The 22659-nt window shown below is 43.1% G+C and overlaps 1 protein-coding gene across 4 annotated transcripts in view; it reads right to left on the bottom strand.

The window, feature by feature from the left end:
- Window positions 1-7579: 7579 nt before the first annotated feature.
- The window catches only part of LOC142767451 (uncharacterized), a 40245-nt gene continuing 25165 nt past the window's right edge, over window positions 7580-22659 (bottom strand). For all 4 annotated transcript variants that reach the window (XM_075869150.1, XM_075869149.1, XM_075869148.1 and 1 more), the window contains 6 exons: window positions 22597-22626; window positions 17934-17966; window positions 16982-17011; window positions 15283-15341; window positions 15098-15175; window positions 7580-7766 (listed from right to left, as the gene is read on the bottom strand). In XM_075869150.1, the coding sequence (XP_075725265.1) occupies window positions 7599-7766; window positions 15098-15175; window positions 15283-15341; window positions 16982-17011; window positions 17934-17966; window positions 22597-22626 (398 nt within the window). In that variant the 3' untranslated portion in view covers window positions 7580-7598. The remainder of the gene's footprint in view (window positions 7767-15097; window positions 15176-15282; window positions 15342-16981; window positions 17012-17933; window positions 17967-22596; window positions 22627-22659) is intronic.

Here is a 22659-nt window from a genome sequence, read left to right as displayed (position 1 = left end):
TGTCAGAACACGGAAAAACGAGCCCTTACGTATACACTTCTTTCGCTTATTCATTAACGAGGTTCTCGTACTGGGAGACTTGGTGCCGTTAAGTTGTATAGGAGGGACTATTGGTCAGCTGCCAGATCGTAATAAGTTCGCGTGCCACGTGACGCCATACAGGCTCATAAAAGAGTGTTCCACACTCAATTCCATGGCTACAGGTGGCGCTGACTGACGCTCCCACGTTTAAATTCACATATAAACTCAATGAAGTGGCTGGGGGGATAGCCACCGTGATAGCTCTGTCGTAGAGCATCGAACGCGTTATTCGAAGGCCGCTGGTTCGATTTCTGTTCACGGCAAGTTATTTCTTCACCCACTATTCTTTCTTCTTATTTACATTACATTGGTTCTGATAACTTCCTCAATACATTCCTTGGCATTCTTGTCTGTTAAATCCCATATATATATATAAAGTATACAACCTTCGCTCCCACATTTCCGATATAGTTTCGGAGCCCCTGCGCACGTCTGATTTGAATTTGATCAGCCGGCTGTATCTTCCAATTCCCGGGTGCCTAACATAACCAAAGTCGACTGTATATATATCTGGGCGACGTCACAGTGTTTTCCGCAACGTTTGACGAGCACCTTCAAAGACTTGAGGTGGTCTTACGAGCCATACAGTCCGCGGGCCTGACGTTGAAGCCTAAGAAGTGCTACTTTTGCAACGGAGAGCTGCGATTTTTTGATCAAGTCGTCAGTCATGCAGGTGTTCGTCCTGATCCTGAAAAAAACGCAGCCATAGAACAGTTGCCTATGCCGACCGATAAAAAGGCTGTCAGACGCTTTCTCGGCCTCTGTGCACATTATCGACGATTTATCGCAGACTTCGCACGCTTAGCATAACCGTTAACACGCCTCACGAGAAAAAACGTCACCTTTGAGTGGAATAACGAATGGGAAGCTGCTTTTAACGATCTTCGCCAGCGACTACAAACACCTCCAGACCTTGCCCACTTAGACGAGAGAGCCCCCACGGTGCTTCACACCGATGCTAGCAATGTTGGTCTGGGAGCTGTGCCTGTGTAGCAGCAAGAGGGCACAGAAAGGGTAATCGCTTGCGCAAGCAGAACGTTAACACGCGCTGAGGGTAATTACTCCACGACTGAGAAGGAATATCTCGCCGTGGTATGGGCTGTTACAAAATTTTGTCCGTATTTATAGGGCCGCGCCTTCAAAGTAATTAGCGACCACCACTCACTGTCTGGGTTAACAAATCTTGAAGACCCTACCGGGCGATTAGTGCGTTAGTCTCAGGCTGCAGGAATTCGATATGGAAGTCGTACAAAAGTCAGGAAAGCGACTAATGGACGCCGACTGTTTGTCCCGTTCACCCATTGGGTTGGCAACCCTAGCCGAGGAGGAGGAAAGACCATTTCTCGGTGTCCTCGACACGACCACCCTTGCGCAGCAATAACGTGACGACGTTTAGTTGCTCGGCTTAATTACCTACACTTGGATGGCAGACCTCTGAAGGCACCAAGAGTTTTCGCAAGAGTGTTGTCATCGTTTTGTTTACTGGGCGGAGTACTCTACAAAAGAAATTTTTCGTCCACGGGATCTGCCTATCTACTCGTCATCCCAGCAGCCCTTCGCACCGAAGTACTGAAAGCATGGCACAACGAGGTTACCTCTGGCCACTTGGGTTACATGAGAACGTTGGCCAGGGTACAGCAAAGATATTACTGGCCAAGACTAACCACAGCCGTGGAGAACCACGTTCGTAGCTGTCTCGACTGCCAGCCACGCAAGTCACCACCGACTAAACCAGCTGGTCTCCTGCAACCCGTACATGTCCCAATGACTTCATTCCACCAGATCGGCATGGACATTTTGGGTTCACTCCCTACTTCTACTGCAGGCAACCGATGGGTTATCGTCGCGACGGATTGTCTGACCCGTTATGCCGAGACAAAGGCTATCCAGAGAGGTACAGCAGTGGAGGTGGCAGGACATTTCATCGAGAATATTGTACTGAGGCATGGTGCACCAACCGTCATAATCACAGACAGAGGAACCGCATTTACGGCAGCTCTTTTGGACCATGTCTTGATGCTGAGTGGAACAACGCATCGTAAGACCACCGCCTACCACCCGCAAACAAACGGGCTGACAGAGCGTTTAAATAAAACCATTAAAGACATGCTTTCGATGTACATAGACGTTGAACACAGAAATTGGGATGAAATCTTGCCTTACATAAGGTTTGCAGACAACACGGCCAAGCAAGAGACAACCCGCATGACGCTGTTCAGCCTCGTTCATGAACGGGAAGTACGAACCATGTTAGATGCAATGTTACCGCACGAAGGCGATGACATCGTCCCGGGCACCGACACGTTTACCGAACGCGTGAAAAAAGCAAGGCAACTTGCACGTTTGCGGATCAGCGAGCAGCAAGAGTATGATGCAGGCCGCTACAATGCTCACCGCAGAACAGTCGTCTACCAAACTGGCGACAAATTATGGGTTTGGACGCCGGTAGGGAAACAAGGACTTTCCTAAAAGCTCTTAAAAAGATACTTTGGACCGTACCTAGTGCTGCGACGACTGAGTGATGTCACTTACGAAGTTGTTCCCGACAGTTCGCATAGTACAAGGTGTCACCAGCACCATCCTGAACTCGTTCACGAAGTCCGCATGAAGCCTTACGTCAGCAGGTGATTGCGTGAGACTTTACTTGAGGAAAAAAAAACTGCATTACAGACTTCGCATCGGGGCGATGCTCTTTGAGAGAGAGGCAAGTGACGCGTGTCTACATGTGGATGAAAACGATGATGGGGTATTTAGTGGGCACAAGTTAGTAGGCCTCTAGCTTCTCTCGGGACCGAAGAAGACAATCTTGTGGCTCAGCTGTTGAAAACACGCTGCTTTCGTTGTCTCAATGTGTACCTGTGTTTCATACGCGTTGTACCGCGACAATATGTATTCAACCTTCAAAAAGTGCTGGTGGCTTGTCGATAAGCAACATGCTGACAAGAGATAAATTATTACGATTGACACGGTAAGTGCTGAGCATTCAGATTTGGTCAGCGCTGGTAGCGCAGAGTGGATTTTAGTGGCATAAAGGACCTCTCATACGAGCACCAAATGAAAAAAAAAACACAAGCGCAATATTATCTCCTATCATTTCTTGTCTTTCTCGCACTCTTCTTTGACGCAGAAAGTAGTTCCCGTGACGTCTATAGCGTAAATGCTCTTTATTGGTTCATATAAGCGAAATACGAAAAGTCATTTGCCTCCCACACTGCTTTACCATGCATTCCGCCTCTGCGGGCTCGAATGATCGTGTACGATAAAGCGATCACATTTCATTTTTTTGCGTTTACATCTGCGTAAGCGGTGATAACTGCTTGTAGACGTAAAGAGCAAAAGCCTGATAGGTTTTAGCGTTTACGGCAGAATTCTTCACGTACTTTTAAGAACAAATGGGCGAATAGGGCGAATTGCTTGTGCGAAAGATAGCGAAGAAGAAAAAATCTGGCTGATATCACAAAGCAGGGAAATCGATGTAATGCGATGCAGTCAAGTAGGTTCTGCACACATACTATTGTCTGTATTAAAGAAAAAGCAATACAATATTATCATAGGATGTATTTTATTACCGTGCATTTGTAATAAATGTATGTGTTTACAGTCCTCCGTGCTTCTTGGTAATGAAAGTATATTTTAGTACATGTTAATGACGTGTCGTTTATGTCCGCAACGCATTCATATCATGTCGTGCCGAGTTTTGCATATGATGCAGCGAATGAGACGGGTGCGGGAGCACCATGAGCATGTAATGTGAATTATACCGCACTATACATCCATCTCAAACTTTTCATAGCTTACGACTTGTTATCTGGCATCGTCTTACTCGCATTCTACACCATAACAATGTTAATATATAGGAAGCAAGGGAAACAGCCTCGAGCACACCATGAACGTGGCATTTAGGTCACGCCACATAAGACATGCTATCAATGATTTTTCTATCAAAATGTCAGTGATGCTTGTCCTACAGTCATATAACGTCTCACAACTTGCCGCATATATCGAGCAAGCGAGCACGGCATGTGCGTCATGCAAGTTATGCCGTTCATTACATACGTGTCATATTCTGCATGAGACAGCCTTTCACCTATTTTAGGCATATCCTGCCCTATCCGTTTTAGTATATATCCAGCGAATAAAACGGCTGCCACCACTTAAAGAGCACTGCATGTAAATCATGCCTTAGAATGGCTATATGTATTATTTTTTTAGGTTATTAGTTCGTCACGCATGGTCTCCATGTAACCACGCCATGCAATACAAATTTTGGTGCCTACCTGTTCAAAAGCGTACCATGAGCGCATCAAAAGCGTGGAATTTAAGTTTTGCCCTACATGACATGTGTGTCATATAATTTTCATATTACCACTTCTCATTTAGATTTCTCATAGAAAATTTTCATGGTATACGATTTTCCGCATATATCAATTCAATAAGACCGCCGCGAACACTCAATACTGCCACGCAAATCAGACTGTACATGATATTCATTTCAGAATTCAAGCGTCACGTCTAGCAAATTATTTTCTCAAGAAACTGTTGTCTTGCAACACAAACATTGCTTTACAATACAATAATGATATTGCCATGAAAGAACCAGGACGACAGCAGGTAGATGAAGCCATCTTTGACATGAATATCAAGAGTTTCAAATTATGACTTGTCATTAGTTTTCATCAAGACGTCCTGCCACGCCTTAACGATTTCGAAATATATGTCACTCACTAAATGTCAAAAAATATGTCGAAGTATTAGGTGGGAAAATACTTGAAAGCTGCAAAAATGAAATCCCACATCTCGCACACTTTTCTCCCTGACTTAAGCTGAGATGGCGCTACAAAGCCCAGAGGCCCTGTTCAGGTGGGATGAAGTAAAGCAAGGAGAAGGGGCGGATAAAATAAATGCTTTGCGAGTGTTTATGGTCAGCTTGAACGTTTTCACAGCTCTATAGTACGCCAAATACTACGCTATAACGTGTTCGGTGCCGATATTCCGGTGGGTCAGGGTCATATAATAGAACGAAGATGCTACTAATCGTCTGTGGGCATGAGCTTTGTGGGGCTATAATGGCTGTCACACTTTTAACGCGATAGCGCTAGAGAGCTCGTGTCGCAGAAGTCCCGCCGTTGGCATCAGCCCCGTTAATTGTGAGTGAAAAATTGTTTGTGCGTCTGTGAGCGAAAAAAGCAAGTTACAGAGACCACCGCGGGAGGCCGCTACATGTCCACGCGTGCTCACGCGATCACGCTTACAAAGCCGCGCATTCGAAGAAAAAAAAAATGTGCTCAAGCTCACGAGGCGCGGCAGTTATCTTCCCCCTGCCACCATTCCTGCTTAGCTTCCAGTGCTTTCTTCAGGACGAGAGAAGAGAGAGTGCAATTGCAGCATGCTACAAACCTTTTATGGGCGAAGCTTCATCCCTCGTTGTAGTTCATCCCTCGATGTAGTGGCTAACCAGTCTTACGCTTTGACCTGCGAGGTGGTGCCGGTAGGAGATTTTTCCTGTGCGTTGTTGAACGATAAAAAATTCTCGTGTCTCTCATTTCCCGAATTCTCGTGTCTCTCATTTCCAATTAGCAGCCATCGGCATGTACATTGAGCACTATGTTACAAGAAAGGGTTGCTACGTTATACTCGCTGTGCGTAACCTCTTTGGTTTTAGAAAGGTTTAGCGAGCGTTGGACCGCAGTGCCTTGACTACATTGAACTAGTATATACCATGAACTCGAGGTGGTTACAGGTGGGAAGTACACACGAAGCGCAAGCCGCAAGAAAGTGTGTGTGTGCCACCTCTCTTTTAGTCTTTGCAATGTCCACTGGTTGGCGGTGATTCTATATGCGAAATATACGATGAAAAGATGTGAGATGGTGGTACTTGGAGTGTTGACTAGATGGACGAACGCACACACAGACAGATGCATGGACGACCGCACTGGTGGCTGCACGGACGGATGGACGCACGCACGGACGGACGGATGGATACACGGACGGTCACCCAGGGGGACGCATGGACGGACAGAAGAAAGAACGAATGGACGGACGGATGCTTTACCCCACTCTCCATCATTCACCCCGTGGATATGCTGCTATTTTTTTACCTCCACTCGCACTGGACGGATTCTTAAAATTTTTCTGGCATTAAATTCGTGAGAAAACAAGCTCTTCTAGACAATTCATTCCATGGTTACTTGAAAAAGTGTTTCAGGGCCCTTTTGACGCGTTTTGTTTGACAGGTGTCACGACAAAAATGAGCCCATTCGGCGATTTATAGGCGCATTTGGGAAGCCTCAAACTATGTAAAAAAAAAAAGCCGAGATAGTGCAACCATCACCGCTAAAAACACACAGAATTTTTCAACCACCTCTAAAAATGAACAACTGTGTTCATCTAGCAGAAAACATGTCTTTCCAGAGGCGTTTATCAAGCAAACAGCAAACGCTAGATAATGTGCTGCAATCTGTCAGGGATTGTAAGACTATTTAAAGCCTACGAAATGGCGAGCGTGTGGTGTGTATCTTGGAGGCCATGCGACTCTTGCTTTAGATCAAAAACCTATATATACCATTCCCGAGCGCACGCTGGTACGGTCTACTGTATGCGCGCGCGCACGCGCGCGCGCGTGTGTGTGTGTGTGTGTGTGTGTGTGTGTGTGTGTGTGTGTGTGTGTGTAACAAAACATATGAATAAGTATGCACTTGGCGATTCAAAGGTGCACTAGTGGCCACATTTCGCTATCGCGTTCAACTCTTAAAAGCGAAGCTTAAGGGTCCCCCAATTTTTTAAAGTTAAATTCAGTTGTATCGTTAAGACATATACAAGAAACTCCACTCGCGCATGTCAGCCAAAGATTCGGATATCTCCACTCTAAAAATGCATATTTTATACACTACTTAGACGATCATGTATTAATATGGCCTCCCATTCATGTTCTACTCACATATCATGTAATATATATCTTAGTGTATGCAAAGTTTACAACTAAATAAGGGTCTTTTATTATGCAGATAGATAGATAGATAGATAGATAGATAGATAGATAGATAGATAGATAGATAGATAGATAGATAGATAGATAGATAGATAGATAGATAGATAGATAGATAGATAGATAGATAGATAGATAGATAGATATGCTCAATGTTCCTAATGTACGCTCAAAAATTCGCATTTTTTACGTATTCAACATGCTGCAGTTTGCATGTACAGGGATTTCAAATATAAAAGAAAGTTATCCTTAAAAAAAGGCTGGCTTCGGCACCTAATTATGCTGAAGCAGGGGACGTACATAATTCTATAGCCAACGATGCAATATGTATTTTGAGAGTATTACCTCCTGCTAGTGGTTGGCGGACAACAATCCCGACTGATGGCATATACACGAGAAATCACATGTTTGCTTGGGAACGTCTATCTTTAGGCGCAAAACCATATTTTCGTACACAACATCAAATTAATGCACTGTCGCGAAAAGATCAATAGAACAGAATGACAACATGAATTATAATATTAGAATAGGTTTATTCGGAACGGTCTAGCGCGTTTCGCGCCAGGTTTCTGGGGAAGGTGTTTGGTACAGAGCAACTTTGTACGTAGCTCGTGGGCATGCAAAGACCATTGAAGCACCGTCCCTTGCGACATACTTTAGAGTCCCTATATGTCCGCTCTTGAGCTCCCTTTTCAAGTATCTGAAAATGAGATTGCATCAAATCGATAATCACGCTGTGTTATCATGCTTGAGAAAATAACTTGACTTGTGTTCCCAGTAAATTTCTGGTAGCTGTAGTTTTCACTCTATGCATAGAGATGAATTTATTTATAACATATGACTCATTATGATATTTGGTGAACGTATGCTTAGGACTTATTCTTCAGTCAATACACTTTACTAAAATTTTCGCAAATTAGGCTTTTCTGCATCATGTCCGCTATAAGAAGTAGCATTATAAAACAAAGTTCAAACGTATGCAATCATTTAAAGCAAACAAGTGTTGGCTATTAATGCCGGCGCAACTAAAGACTGAGTGAAACAAGTATCCGTAAAGATAAAGATAGCAAGGAGCCCTGAAACGCCATCGAAAACCTACAAACCGCATTGCGCCAAATGCGCAATCGCCTGATGCTATCGTTCGTGAGGAAATTGCTTCACTTGCGTGGCCAGGAGACGACTGCTGGCTTAGGCTGATTTTTTTTTTCCATAGGGTACAATTATAGTCACAACGTATTCTATACTATGATATCTGCATAACATATTCTTAGCACTGAATGGATTAAAACTTCGACACTTTACTGCCACTTTCGCATCCTTGGTTTTTCTGCATGATATGAGCTATGTGAAATAGCATCATCCTACATGATGCAAGAAACTAGTACGTTCCGAAGTCGTCGCATAAAGCAAGTACACAAAAGAAACACCGTCGCAAATCGACACGAGGTCTAAGTAATATTTATAAATAAAAAAACTATCAAGAAGGCTCAGAACGACATAAGAACCAAATGCGTCATTATTCTCTCATCAAGGCAACTATCAGAGAAAGCCCTGTGTTCTACCTAAGAACTAAGCTTCAATAAGATAAGTCACCTCTTCTACCGAAGATAATTGCAGCAGTTAATGACGGCGTGCAACACAGAGAAAACTAGGTGAGAGAAAAAGTACAGTTCAAGCACATAGGTATCATTCCAAGCCCAGCCGCGGTGGTCTAGTGGCTAAGGTACTCGGCTGCTGACCCGCAGGTCGCGAGATTGAATCCCGGCTGAGGCGGCTGCATTTGCGATGGAGGCGGAAATGTTGTAGGCCCGTGTGCTCAGATTTGGGTGCACGTTAAAGAACCCCAGGTGGTAGAAATTTCCGGAGCCCTCCACTACGGGGTCTCTCATAATCATATGATGATTTTGGGACGTTAAACCCCGCATGTATTATCATTCATCAGGAATCATTCCAATTCCATTGTCTCCTGTCGTGACGTTCACAAAGGCAGCGGATGGTATGTGCAAGGTGGAACTGTTTATTTGGCTGAACTTGTGGTCGGTGAATTCAAATTCAGATAAAATCAATACACACTGGCACTGACAATGGCGAATTGAGACCGGTCCTAGTGACTCAATGCTAGTTTCTGTTTCAAGGAATATCCAAGCTCGCAGCGGTTGCCGGGCATCCAAAAATCTGGTTGAATGAAGTCGGGTTGATGTGAATGTTTGTATTTATTAACTTCCCGTGTTTTTTAAATAAAAAATTGATATCCCTGTAAAAACATCGGGTTTGTTTATATGTATTTTCAATTTTTTTTTAATTTGTGAAAGTTAAAGCAAGCAAAGCGCGGGAAATGATTGCATTGAGTTCATAGCGCTTGCCTCCATTTCTTCTCGCCCCTCGCTCAGCAAAATTTGAAGTTGGATCGCGCTCGGTTTTTTCGCTCTGATGGCATGTCAAGTACGGAAAATATAAAGAGAGGAAGTTATGGCGCGCAGAGAACGGAAACCACAGTGAGCTACGCCTGACAAGTCAACGAAGCAATCGTCGAAGATTGCTTAAATAAGCAACAGATCTCTTGCGCGGCTCCGCGGTGTGCTAGCTCAGAGATTTCTAGTTCCGCGAAGGTTCTTCAGCGTTTCCTAAAGGCAACAGGTGAGCACAAAAATTTTGACCCATTATTTGAGCAAAAAATAATTTTGCATGATTACACATAACTAAAAGTTCTCTGCAAGCTTAACTGATCTGACAGAAGCGCAGTTCCGCTTGAATAATTGATAAAGACCAAGCTCTTGTCGTGAAAATGCGTTTATTGAAATGGTTGGATTCATGTTAACTGTGCTACATAGTTTTAGTTTCTTTTACTTTTGGCGTGCATTTCAAATAATGCCAAGTAACTATACGTTTCTTCCTGCTTATAAAGTTCATGTAGCAGCGGTTCGAAATTTGCGAGTCTTTACTTCTAATCGTGTCACTCAAGCACACGTGATAGAGTAAATGCTTATAAATATTATTACAGAGAATATTGCAAAGCCAAGGCTTTGACAAGCGAGCTTTTCTTTCCCAAGGCGACGCGGTTGTCTTGACGAATACAACTTGCCGAAACACTGTTTCCAGTGACGTTATTTCTCGAAAAACGTCTGATCACTTGAAGTCTCTCCATGCCTCTAAGCTTTAGTCTCGTTCGGTACTCAAGTTATGCAAGAAAACTAAGTCGGTCATCATAACAATATAGATCGAGTCAAATACAACGTATCCCTCTCGCGTTTTTTGATAATTTTTGCATTGGTTTGGATATTATGTATTCAAAGTTTGCTTATTATGTCCGAATGTCACTGGTAAATTAGAGCTGATTTCGTAGATTGCCACTTTCACACTACATGTGTGTCTGTTTGCGCAACTTTGTTGTGCCGATCAAAGTTCGTCATACTAAGAAATCAGTCTAGAAAACTCTAGAAAACTCTGGAAAACACGAAGAAAAGCACAAAAAATACTTTTAAAATTTTCAGAATTGCTGCATCGCCCGAGCACCCAGTGGACCTGAAAGAAGGCACGAGCGTATTCCGCTTGCATGCGAAGTGGGAAAGGAGGGGTTCCGCGGCAACCCTCCTGCTCTCGACATTTCGTCCTTTCCCTCTATTTCTGGACGTCAACAGTGGCGTGACAAAAGACACTTTCTGTTCCTGATTTAATTTTAGTAGGATGCCCGGCAACCGCCAGTGGTAAAATCGGCGCTGCCACTGCCAAGAAGTAATACATGGGAGGAATAGGGAATTACCTCACCGTGACTGGGCATCGGCCGTCAATCAGCTGATCTAGGATGACTGCTAGTTGGGCGTGTTGGTAAAGGTTCATGATGAAACAAGCGCAAAAATACACACACTCATAGAGGTTACAGACAAGCGCTTGTCTGTGTCCTCTCTGAGTGTGTGTATTTTTGCGCTTGTTTCATCATGAATCAACTGATCATCGTTAAGACGTGCCGTCTTTTATACACCACGCGCCGAACTTTCCAGCGTTATCACTGATGGACGCGCAAGCTCTGGAATAAGATTGAGTGTTCGCGTCCTGGTGCGCAATGTTCCACAAAATGATCTACTACCAACGAGGAGCTTTTCGAACAGGGAGGCGCGATTTGAACCGAGTGTTGCTCACAGTGTCTCAGGATTTAAACCAAACACACTAAAGTAACAAACGTTGCGATGCCCTCCCCCCCTCTCTAAGTTACTCCTAGTATTGTTCACAACGTTTTTCGGTTTACATCAAGGACGTGAAAATGACGCGTGCAACCCTACTTCCACCATTTTAGCAAAACTTAATGAAAGCTGAAAAAAGGGAGTTCGTTTCGGCTACACTTTGGTAGCCCAAATGTCAATTTTATCGTGATAGCAATTATATCGAGACTCTCGACGGGATTTCGCCGCCGGCGTCGGCGTCGATGTCATGCACCGTGCATGTATACGAATATATATATATATATATATAAACAGAAAGGAAAATAACGTTAAAAAACAGACTCCTGTGTGGAATCGAACGTGGGACCTCCACGTTGTGAATGCAAAGCATTAGCCAATGGATCACCCAGAGGTTATTTTTTTTCTTTATCACCGGTTCTGCACGTTGTACACACAGGAACAATAATATACATGAACATGAACAGTAATATACTCAACATAAGCGATGACAAGACAGTCGCGGAAACATTAGTGGTTACAGTGCTAAAATTCCTTTAGGTTCACCAGGGGCTCAACCCTAGAGAGCCATTCCGTAAGAAAGTCTCGTTATTTGAGTACGTCAGCGTATTGAGGAATGCTTTCGCGGAAAAGCACGCGTGCTGGACGCCTGTCAGGGTCACAGTAGAAACCGGCCATTCTGGCCCACAATAGACAATGGAGGCCAAGAGAGTTACCTTTTTCAACGTTCAAACGGCAAGCTATTCATATCTACTACTTACCGCTGTTGGCGGTCACCGGGGGAAGCTATCGTGTGTTCAGCACGGTCAGCGAAATCGCACAATGAACATGCGGCAGCCCTCATATCTCACGCGTACTTTGGCCCGAGGAGAGGAAGAATGGACGATCTCTAGCGCGCCCTTATCTCCCGGTGGTGAGGATCATTATGATCATGCGTCTTGGCTGGCGTTGGGCTTGAACTGGAACAATTCTGTTGTAGTTACGGGGTGGCCAAAGGTCACTGAAATTGTTGCACAGCTTCCGTTTGCGAAAAGGGCACGCTTTTCAGACACAGCGAAATAACAATCGAGACGCTCGTTCGTGTTCATTTGTATCTGTGAGTACGTTTCTTGCGTCATTTGTGCGTGAGAAACCTGAAACACGTTTCGATCTGCTTGCCATTCTGTGGGTGACCTTCTGAATTGTTCGAATTGTGTTTTTCATCCATCCATCCATCCATCCATCCATCCACCCCTCCCACCCCCACCCCCCAACACACACACACGCACAAACACACACATACGCACACACGCACACGCACGCACACACGCACACGCACACACACGCGCGCACACACACACAATCCGACTTTGGTCGGCGCTCTTTTATTTCGTTTGCTATTTATGCTCCTGCCCGATCAGACGGTGCTTCGTGCTACAGTCAATGTCATCCTGGGGAAAGATGAGAAACTAAGCGAATGGACAGACCTTAGCGTGGACGTGCAGTGCATAGTGATTGAGTTTCGCTTCAACACTTCTTATTCCTTTGTGGGTTAAATTATACAAACAAGTCAATATAACTGCGATGGTTGCCACAATTTCAGCCACAATTTTGAGCTAGACAGCGAAACCAATCAAGAAACAGCCCTGCAGCTGCGTATTCATAGTAGTGTTACATTTGAACACTGTGTGCTGTGTGGCAACGAGTTCATTATCTGCGCAGAGCCTTCGCATTTGCAAATTGTTTCTAAAATCTGGAGCCAGAAGAAGATAAATGCGTCGAGAAAGTTGTAGGTTCAAATGATGTATGCCTAGTCGAGGTTGCGGGATGTATAAGAAAGTTGCGAAGCTTCAAGTCACAGTAAGAAGCTTCAAGCTGTGCCATTGGTAGTGCACAGTAGCGTATACTTTTTGAACAGTTTTCTCCGTTCAGATGGCAGTCCCAGTAATTACGCTATGTGTACATTATCAGCAGTCGCTGCAGCATGCTCTCGATATTTTTCATGATTTCGGCATTTTCTCTGGTGCAAAGTTAAACTTTTCTAAAAGCCAGTATTTTTTCATTGGCAACCCCAGCGGTCGTATCAACATCACGTCACCTCTACAGTGGTCTCCTAACATTACAATATTCGGAGTTACTTTCACTGCATTTGGTGTACAGGATAGCATCTGGTTATTCGTTGTACTAACTCTTCAAAGTGATATCAAAGCAGCCACGTACTTCGCATTCTCCCTCTTAAAACGCTAATACTTAACTCAAACGGTGTACCTAGGAAAACTTTGGTACCTTGGTCATTCTGTTAGGCTACCGCTCCACGTCTGCAGGAAAGTGCAAAGCTGCATCAGTTCATTTTTTTGCATGGTGGCACAGAATCGTTATCTCGTCCAGCGTTAGCTCAACCGTGAGATCAAGGCGGCTTTGCATTTCCCGACGTTTCCATCACGGAATCTACACTGTGCCTCCGCACTCTGCGAATACAAAGCAATGATGGCACGCCCGCTCAGACTCTGGCTCGCTACCTTCTGGGGCCCTCACTACGCGTCTTCTTGCAGGATATCAAAATTAACCAAAATCTCTATAAAGTGAGTTGACATCTTTGTATCGAGTCCTTTTGGCATTTCACCAAAGTTTGGAAGCTACGTGCCCCGAGATAGAGGTAGCCGATTCTAGAGTGGTAGACACAATGGCTGCCCTTTTACGGCCCTTCGTGCTCAGCATCGTCAATCTATAATGAACCGCGCTTGAAAACCAATAACTGCAGCAGTGTTGCCAGGCCATCTCAGAGACTTTGTCTGGTGGTTTGGCTGGGGCTTGCTCCCCACGCAAGATCGGTTGCAGCGGTGGCAGGTGGTTCGCACTTCCACTTGCCGCAACTGCGGCATGGTAGAGACCAATCGACATGCGACGATTGAATGTGTGGTTTCCCGCCCTTTTTTGGCGTGCGGTTCATGCTGGTTTTCGGGGACAGGGTGTGCGAACTTTCGTGTCCACGTGGCCGCTTCTCTACTCCTTCATTAGTTGCGGGGCTGTTCAGCCTTTGGAGAAACCGATGTGAAGCCGTAGCTGCTAATTGCCGCCGGCGTGCCCTGTGGCCGATACTGGAGAGAATGAGATGAGAGATCCTCACGTTCCTCTCTGAAGAGCTTTTCTTCCTCGGGGAGCACGAGTTTCTGCGGCATTGGTCGTGCCCTTTCGTCAAGGTAGAACACGAAAGGATACAACTCATCTTTCGACCGACTTGGTGCTAAGCAGCGCCGTTGAGTTGTTATATATGATTTCATTTGTTACAAATCGTGTTTCAATGCATCTATTTTATCGTTATACAGTTGTATCATGATATCGCATTGAGTTCTTGTGCACATATATGCCAACATTGTCATGTATATTAGAGCAAATGTCTTCACTGCAACGTAGTGATGCTGGTCGAGATACATGGATGTGCCGAAGTGTATGTGCCCTGTACTAGAATGTTGTGAAGCCTTTGTGTTCTTTAAATACTGTAAATAATTTTTAAACAAAAAAATTGTTTTACATAAAAAACAGTGCCAATAACGAGGAACAAGAGAACGCTTTGAACCCGCAGCATGCTGTGCTCACTGCTGTTCTCTGTTCTAGTGAGTATACAATTTATTCAACGTTTTTAAAGCATTATTTCGTAGTGTCTACTGAAGCTCACTCAAATGAGAGTTTACTCTATGAAAAGCTTCTAAGCGATGGGCACTTGCGTGTTCTTTTTTGAGAATAATGCCGTATGAAGTTTTCAAATACATGCACGATGTTAAAAAAAAGCGTGCATCTTCACTTTTTGTTATTGTATTTTAAGGGGAACATCATGTAGTATAATAAAATATCAGAAAAAATTCTCAGTTCTCCTTACCGTTAAGCAGGTCACCCCGTTACGAACTCTGTGTACATACGGATACCATGGACAGGTGTATGTGCAAAGGGCATGATACTGCAATAATAAAATCAATATCGTTCAGAGGGTGCAGAAGTACTTCCGAAAATAAAAAGCCTTTTGATGAATGTAAAACCAAGCACCACGTCAAAAATGTCTCTTACCAAAAGCTTATGAGATGTCAAAACCGTGTAGATGCAGCCGTAGTAATCTCTGTAGTACCCTGAAATATGACAACGTCGGAGCTACGTAACGTGTTCTCGGCGTGCCGCCATTCACTTAATTGATATCTACAATGTTCTGATTACATGACGGTGCAAGAACAACCTATACACGGGGGACAGAAAGAGGAAGAATAAGGAAATAAGCGGAAGGATAGGGAGGTTAGCCAGTTTTTAGAGCAGCCGGCTGCCCTGCGCTGTGAAAAGGAGTACGTGATTCTAAGAAACTAACCGTGCTCGTCCTCTGCCCCGAAGGCTTTGAAAACGCTGATACGTTTCTTAACGCGCTATTACGTCTTAGCGACAGTCTTCAAGCAGTGTCGTGTTCTTTTTAAAATTTATTTGGCTTTTTCTTTCTGTACCTATTTAATGAAGACATATAAATATTTCATTAAGAGGAAGGTCACATGTCCCAGTCATTCTCTGTTCTAGATGGTCGTGCTATCTATTTGTTAATCCATTCTCAATATCTAAGCTTTATTCATTGTTACTATTGTAAGGTCTCGCTCAGCACAGTCAGTTTACAAAAATAAGAAATAGCTGCCATACCCACCACATCAGCCGCAGTGTTCTTACAGGAAGGATACTTCTGCATAGATGTATTCAACCGAAACCAAGTTCCAGTGACTTCATCGTATCTGACGTAACAATGGCTATCAGCAGACAATCAATTTAAGTATAGCAGACAGTATGCATACTAATTGTCACATAAATGCGAATGAGTTTGGATGTAAATAAAGAGAGCTTGACACCATAGAGGACAAAACCTGCAACCATCGATTAACGTATCGAACACTTCACCAATTAGCTACAATACAATTGTACTGCCATGCACTTTATCTCGTATATCCGTGCGTTTAAACTTCGAAGTGTTACTGCGTTAGTTGTAGTGGGTAATATATGATTGTGAAAAAGTGTTTCACAGTCGTCATGTTCAATGCTACGTGCAGTGACGATTTTAATTTACCAGATATGTCCGATAGCTTTCACGAACAACAACCAATAGCAGCACGGTAACTTCGTGGGCTATCAGACACGTTATTTGATAGCCAGCTGCAGTCATTCAATTTGAAGGTTGTCTTTTTGTCCGAATTATTTGTTTGCATTCACACTAAAATTATGAAGCTATGTCCTCAATAATTTTCTTGGCATGACTGTCAGTTATTTTTCATTCAAGATGTCTCTAAGAATGAAAACAAGCCCTTAAAATGGCCTTTTTCATTGAATCTTCTCTGCGAAGTCGCATTGCTAATTAAGCCCGAACTTTTCAATAAGGGCTAAGAGACAAAGCGACAGCGTGCCCTTGATGCTTGGGCAATATATATATATATATATATATATATATATATATATATATATATATATATATATATATATATATATATATATATATATATATATATATAATGTTGAATGAGTCATTTTTGTGGTTAGTATGTAAACAACATTACGAAATGAATGACTTCGCGCTTACTCTGCATTCTCACCTTTAACACATTAAGCTGCTACGCAAGTCAAATTTTGTCACATGCAACTAGAAAATATATGTTCCGTGTCCATGCAGATCTTGATAAGTATCTTGAAATGGAGCGTTTTATTCTGTCTTTTCCAACACGCCAAACAGAAATAGCCAAATTCTTACCGTATTTCGGCTCATATTTCTCACGAGCACCTTGGAAGATCAATGAAAAGTATAAAAGTAAATCAGATTTATTGATGTTGCTCTTCATAATGTTTGACAGAAAGATAGGCTATGCAATGAAGATTGCTTTGTCGTATAAAATGTAACTAATCATGTTGAAAGAATTACCTGGGTTCCTAGCGACCATGTCAATCATCATAACCACGTCAATTTAAAACGGAAGATATTAGACTAAGTGGTAATATTGAAACAAAATTTTGAGATTACGCAGTGTAATGATTAAGGTGCGCTTAATCATTAATGTAATGCTTAAGGTTCCTTCAACAAAGGAACATTTACAAATAATTCAGACGATCCCCTTCGGGTTAATTTTAATAGCAGTAGCTTCATTTAAAAAAAACACATTGAAAGAAGTTTTGAGCTTCAATACTATACTTGCTCTCGGTTATGATTATTTGGTATTTTTAATTGTGCGACATGAATACACTTAAAAAATTGCCTTTGGTCTCACCCTCATATCAAGATTTAGTGAAATGTCTGTTTTGTACCTTTTGTTGCTTAAATGTATATAAGAAGAGGTTGTTTTTTATCTTACTGCTGCTTCATGTACTTGCTTGCTCTTGTGAATTTTAACTTCGTCTGACCTGCCCATATTATAGTCTCAAGATTTTCTAAGATCACGTGATTTTACTCCTTGACGAACAGCCCATAGTTACGTAAAAGTGACTAGCACGCACTACTGCTCAACTAGCAGTGGTCTTATAAGACTACTGCCACTTCATATAGGAGTTATGTATAGATGCACGTCCTATAATTTTCTATAATGCGATTCACTTTCATATGCGTTCTATATTTACCTAAATGTGTTGTGTGCTAAATGTGCTTTTTTTCGAAGCGGAATCAAAAGCAATAAATCTTTAAAAGCTCAAGGCACACATTTATATAAGCTTACCTTTCGTAGTTATTGTGGTTCTTGTGGTAGTTTCTAGTGTGAAAATAAAAAAGAAAACAGGATGCATTACAAAAAGATACTGTATTTAGGGTGAAATAGAACAGCATGAACGGCGTGGTATGAATTTTATATTCTCTTTACTGCTCCGATATGAAAAAAAGTGTTCCGGGAGGCAAACAAACGATACTTTTCTAATAAAAACCATCATTTTCTTTTCATTTGAGTGTTACAATGCTCAATGCGTATTACTTCCCAAGAGACCCACTAATACGTTTCCGAGGCTTATGCAGTTTTCACAACTCACCTGTGCAGAAGTTACGCAGCCATTTTAAAGGATTAAATTTGCTGGAGATACCTCTAGATACAAACCGCCTTCAGATATGTTGACGATTGACTACTTGACTTTCCCGCCGCCTTCCGTGAACGCTAGGGAAAACCTGGCTGAGCTTGTTTTAGGTGCTTTCAAATCACATAGGGTTGGGATAGACTTCGCCTGCAAAGTTCTCCAACAGTGACCGTCGAGGTGCTCAGATATTAATACCACAATGTTTTCAAATCACGTTTGCTGTGAATATCAACCACGAAGTATTAAGCCCTTGTTAAAATATGCTTCTTGCAACACAAACTTGGTAAAGGAAGCGATTGCTTCATTGGATTTAAGTGCTAACTTATCTGAATCGTGCCTACGTATGATGACTGACAGTGTAAAACGCGGATAAACAGACTTCGTTCAGCGGGATTCCCAAAATTTGTCATTTCTTCAGTGTGCGAAACATTTCTCCAGAAGATCAAACAAGAGCAAGAGAAGCCAGTAATAACAAAAGAGCAAAAAAGAGTGGCTGTCATTCCGCAATATATCTCATGGCTTGAAAAAATACAGCTTGAGATATGGTATGGATGTGGTCTTATCAGCACCGTGCAAAGTAGGCCAGATTTGCAAGTTATCATATGAACGCCTTAGTGGAATTACTATGAAAAGTTGGGACATTTGACGTAAAACACACAAGTGGATTTATATAATCTGCAGTGGGAGTTGTTTACAGGCTTCCAAAAACGTGCGGTCACTGTTACATAGGTAAAACTGGACGTTGCACAAATAAAAAATTGGAAGAGCTTATGAACGATTTATGCAAAGGGATAAGTTCCAACCTTAAAATGCATGACAAAAGTTGTCGGTGAAGCTTCGATTTGAGGCCTACGGGGCAAATATGATCGCAAGAGAGCATCCAATTCAAATATACATCACCACTGACAATTTGAGAGCCCACATAAGACACTTCTGCCGAGTTCTTGGTCACCATGTTGCAGTGGTGCCATTTCGATGACCACAAGCGATGTCTTCAAAGAATACTTCTGGCTATAGAGAATGCCTTCCTTTTGGCTTCACTCCAGCAACAAGACCAGCGTCACCTCCGTGGTGCCTACAACAACCACAGGTGTGCCTCACTATTCCGGGAATAACGAACAAGAGCCGTCATTCAACAGTGGTCCTACGACAGGTGACATTGTTGCTACTCAACGAAAAATACGGCCAGAGTACCCACATTTACACCGAGGGATCTGTCTTGGCTGACAGCTCCACAGGTGCTGTTGTCATCCCGACGTACCAGGTCACTATAAAGTTCAAACGGTCACATAGGACAACAACTACAGCAGCGGAGCCTGCCGCATTACGTGCTGCTATACTTTATATCGCAGAAGCCCGACCTCAAAAATGAAGCCGTGAGTGTGCTGGAACGCCATATGTGCAAATCACCACGCGAAATTGCTGAGATGTATCATAATAGGAAATTTGGCGACGAATGCGTGAGCCAGCCTTCGGTGGCTTTACGTGAAAAAGAGATCACGCTTTTGAATTCCTTGCTTTCTATTCGCTTTTCTTCTGGCACGTTCGTACTTGCGCTGCAATCATTAATATAATACCATTAGGTGTGCGAGTACACGCCAAACAAAAGAGATATCAAGTTTGGCTTCTGCCACAATTCTGCATTAAGATTTTTTGGCGTTAAGATTACCAAGTCAACCGTCAACATATCTGTGTAATTTTAGATGGGGGGATATGACATCCTCACGAGACGAGCAGGCTGCACTGGTGCTAACGATCTTATGACAAGTCGGCACTTAGAGATGTCCGTATTATCAAAACGAAGCGCAACCTACAGTGTCCTTGTCATAAGTGCTCGTTGTCGTGTTTTGCCGGGGCATAAGAACGCTTTGGCTAGAGCGTGAATGTCGAGTCCAGAATATATAACTGAAATTTATTGCACCACTATCAACGCGGACTGAAAACAATCTAGCCAGACTTGATTTGCATCTATTCGACTGTTCAAAGTGTTACGCTTTTTTGGGATTACTGTTAAACTTTTTCTCTCTGTTTCTTTAAAATGTGCACTGATGCCCAGAGGATTAAACTTATTTTGCAATATTTCAGCAAAAAGAAACAAAAAAACAAAAAAGCGAGGTGATGTTTAGGGCAACCGGCTTTTTTCATTCTAGCAATCTGCGAGCAGAGGCTCTCACGAGTGTTGGAAGTTACCCACCTCAAGCCGTAGTTGTCAAGATTTGCCCTTAAAAGCACAATCAATACAATCCTAACCAACACAATGCCTAACAAAATCTTTACGCATTGTGACGTGCTAACGCACATGTTTGTAATGTCTGTGAATCCTGAATAAAGCATGGTCAGCAATGGTTAGTAGGTGTTGCTGGTGCCTTCGTGATTATTTTAAAAGCTCTCGGGTATTCTTTTGTTTATTATTAAGTGTGTCATGCTTAAGTTGGCATCCACTTGCTTCTTTAACATGGAATAATATATAAACCGCAGTGATATGATTGACGTCAATGACGTGCACGCTTTCACGGGTGCTCAACTTTACGTATTTTTTCTCGTTTGGCGCAAGTGACTCTAAATCTGCAGATAAGGCTTTCTGGCTGAGATGTCTTGAGCTCTCACCGGCAAGAAATCGCGTGAAGTAGAGAATCACTGCCTTAGCTGGCGAAAGCACAGCCAGAGTGCCAAACTACGCAATTACAATGTCCTTCGTTAATGCCTTTAATGATGACACTGTTTCCCTCGTAATCAGGAGAAGAAGGGGGTCGAGGAAAGGAAATAGCGGAACTTCTGCAGCTTTAGTGAGGAGCACGGCTCAGCGCCTGTAAGGGGTTCGGGCGAGGGTATTAATGATGTGGAGAAAAGAGGAGAAAAAAAATTGGCCCCGTATCTGCATGTTACACTGCAAATGTCGTCCGGTAGTTTTGCGTCTGGAGAGAGTGCACGAAACGTTTAGTCGATGTTTTGCGCAGGAAAATTGGTGAATGGTATACTGGAGGCGATGTGTTGGAGTGCCTCGAGCGTGCAGTGGAGGCGAACGAGCGCATCAAGTCACGCCACACGTGAGACATGATCCCTATCTGGCAGTTATTCTGAAAAACAAAGCGCCCGCGCCCTGCATGGCCGTCTAGGGGGTGATAAGGGGCAGAACGCAAGGCGACGGGTAGGCGCCACCACCGTGTCATCTTAGCAAAGCGTTCGAAACACTTGCCTTTTCGTGCAAGCGTGCTTGGTTAGCGCAAAGTGATAAGCGCTACGGTCCTTATAATTGGCTATGTATGCCTTTTCTAGTAATATACACACTTACAGAATATTGACGTGTTTTTACGGTGCCTCAGATATGTGCAATAATTGCTTTTAAATTGACGACCAATCAAGTATGAACGCTGAACCTTGAGCAATATTAGTGGGCGCTGCGGATGGGGTCGGCCGTTCGGAGTATTGTTTGCCCACTATGGTGCCGTTTAGGGTACTGTTAAAGGCGGGCAAACAGACGACAGACCAAAATTTTCGCGTCGAAAGTCCCCAAGAAAGACTATTGTCATTAAAAGAGAAACTCGGGACGAGGGTAAGCGAGCGTCGATGGCCATGCGGCAGAAAATCCTTGTCACGAAACAAATTATTTAGACAACGTGATAACGGTGAGGGAAACAGTGTCGTCATTGAGGGAATTTTCGAAGCGAATGGTAGATGTGCCGTATGCTGGACCGCTTTCGGTTTCACCAGGTAAATTAGCCAGATTTCTTCGCTCCTCGTTGACTACGAGTGACCGCCTTTTAGAAATACTAAAGTGGCTCTCGACTATTAGTATGATGGTCTTGAATTCACCAATCAGACTCGACCATCTATGTCCCCTGGTTAAAAGGTAATTGTTTTTTTACCTGTTCAACATTTTACTTTCTGCGGTAATTAATGCTGGTGCGTATATCAAGGTGCCATCTGCCACAGTAAATATAACGCCACCGATAGCACACAGATACGTCTTTTCACTGTTTTTAATTATATTAGATGCACTTTTTGAAACACTCTATATAAAAATAAATAAATTATGAAATAAAAATGGTGTTATGCCATGATCACATTTCGTCGTTAACTCCAAAAGACGAGGCGTGCGAACACGGACTCGAGAAAGACGATATCACAGCAGAAAGGCATTTGTGGCGTCTTCATTTTTCTTTTAGTTTGTGTTTGCCCGCACTGTGTCTTGAATGAATGATCACCTACTAGCTCAGCCCTTTGTTATAATAAGGTTCGTCTTTACAATTCTTCTTGAATACGTACTAGCGAATATGCAGTATTATAACTGCGGAAATACAAGTGCAATATTCCTACCTGTTTCAGTACTTTTCACTGTTGGTGATTCTGTAAGAGAAGAGGAGGAGACAGTATGTATTT

This window comes from Rhipicephalus microplus, chromosome 7 (assembly GCF_043290135.1).
Source record: "Rhipicephalus microplus isolate Deutch F79 chromosome 7, USDA_Rmic, whole genome shotgun sequence".
In the NCBI taxonomy this organism is placed as follows: Eukaryota; Metazoa; Arthropoda; class Arachnida; order Ixodida; family Ixodidae; genus Rhipicephalus; species Rhipicephalus microplus.
Note: the sequence above shows the minus strand (reverse complement) of the source record. Positions and strands in the feature narration are given on the sequence as shown.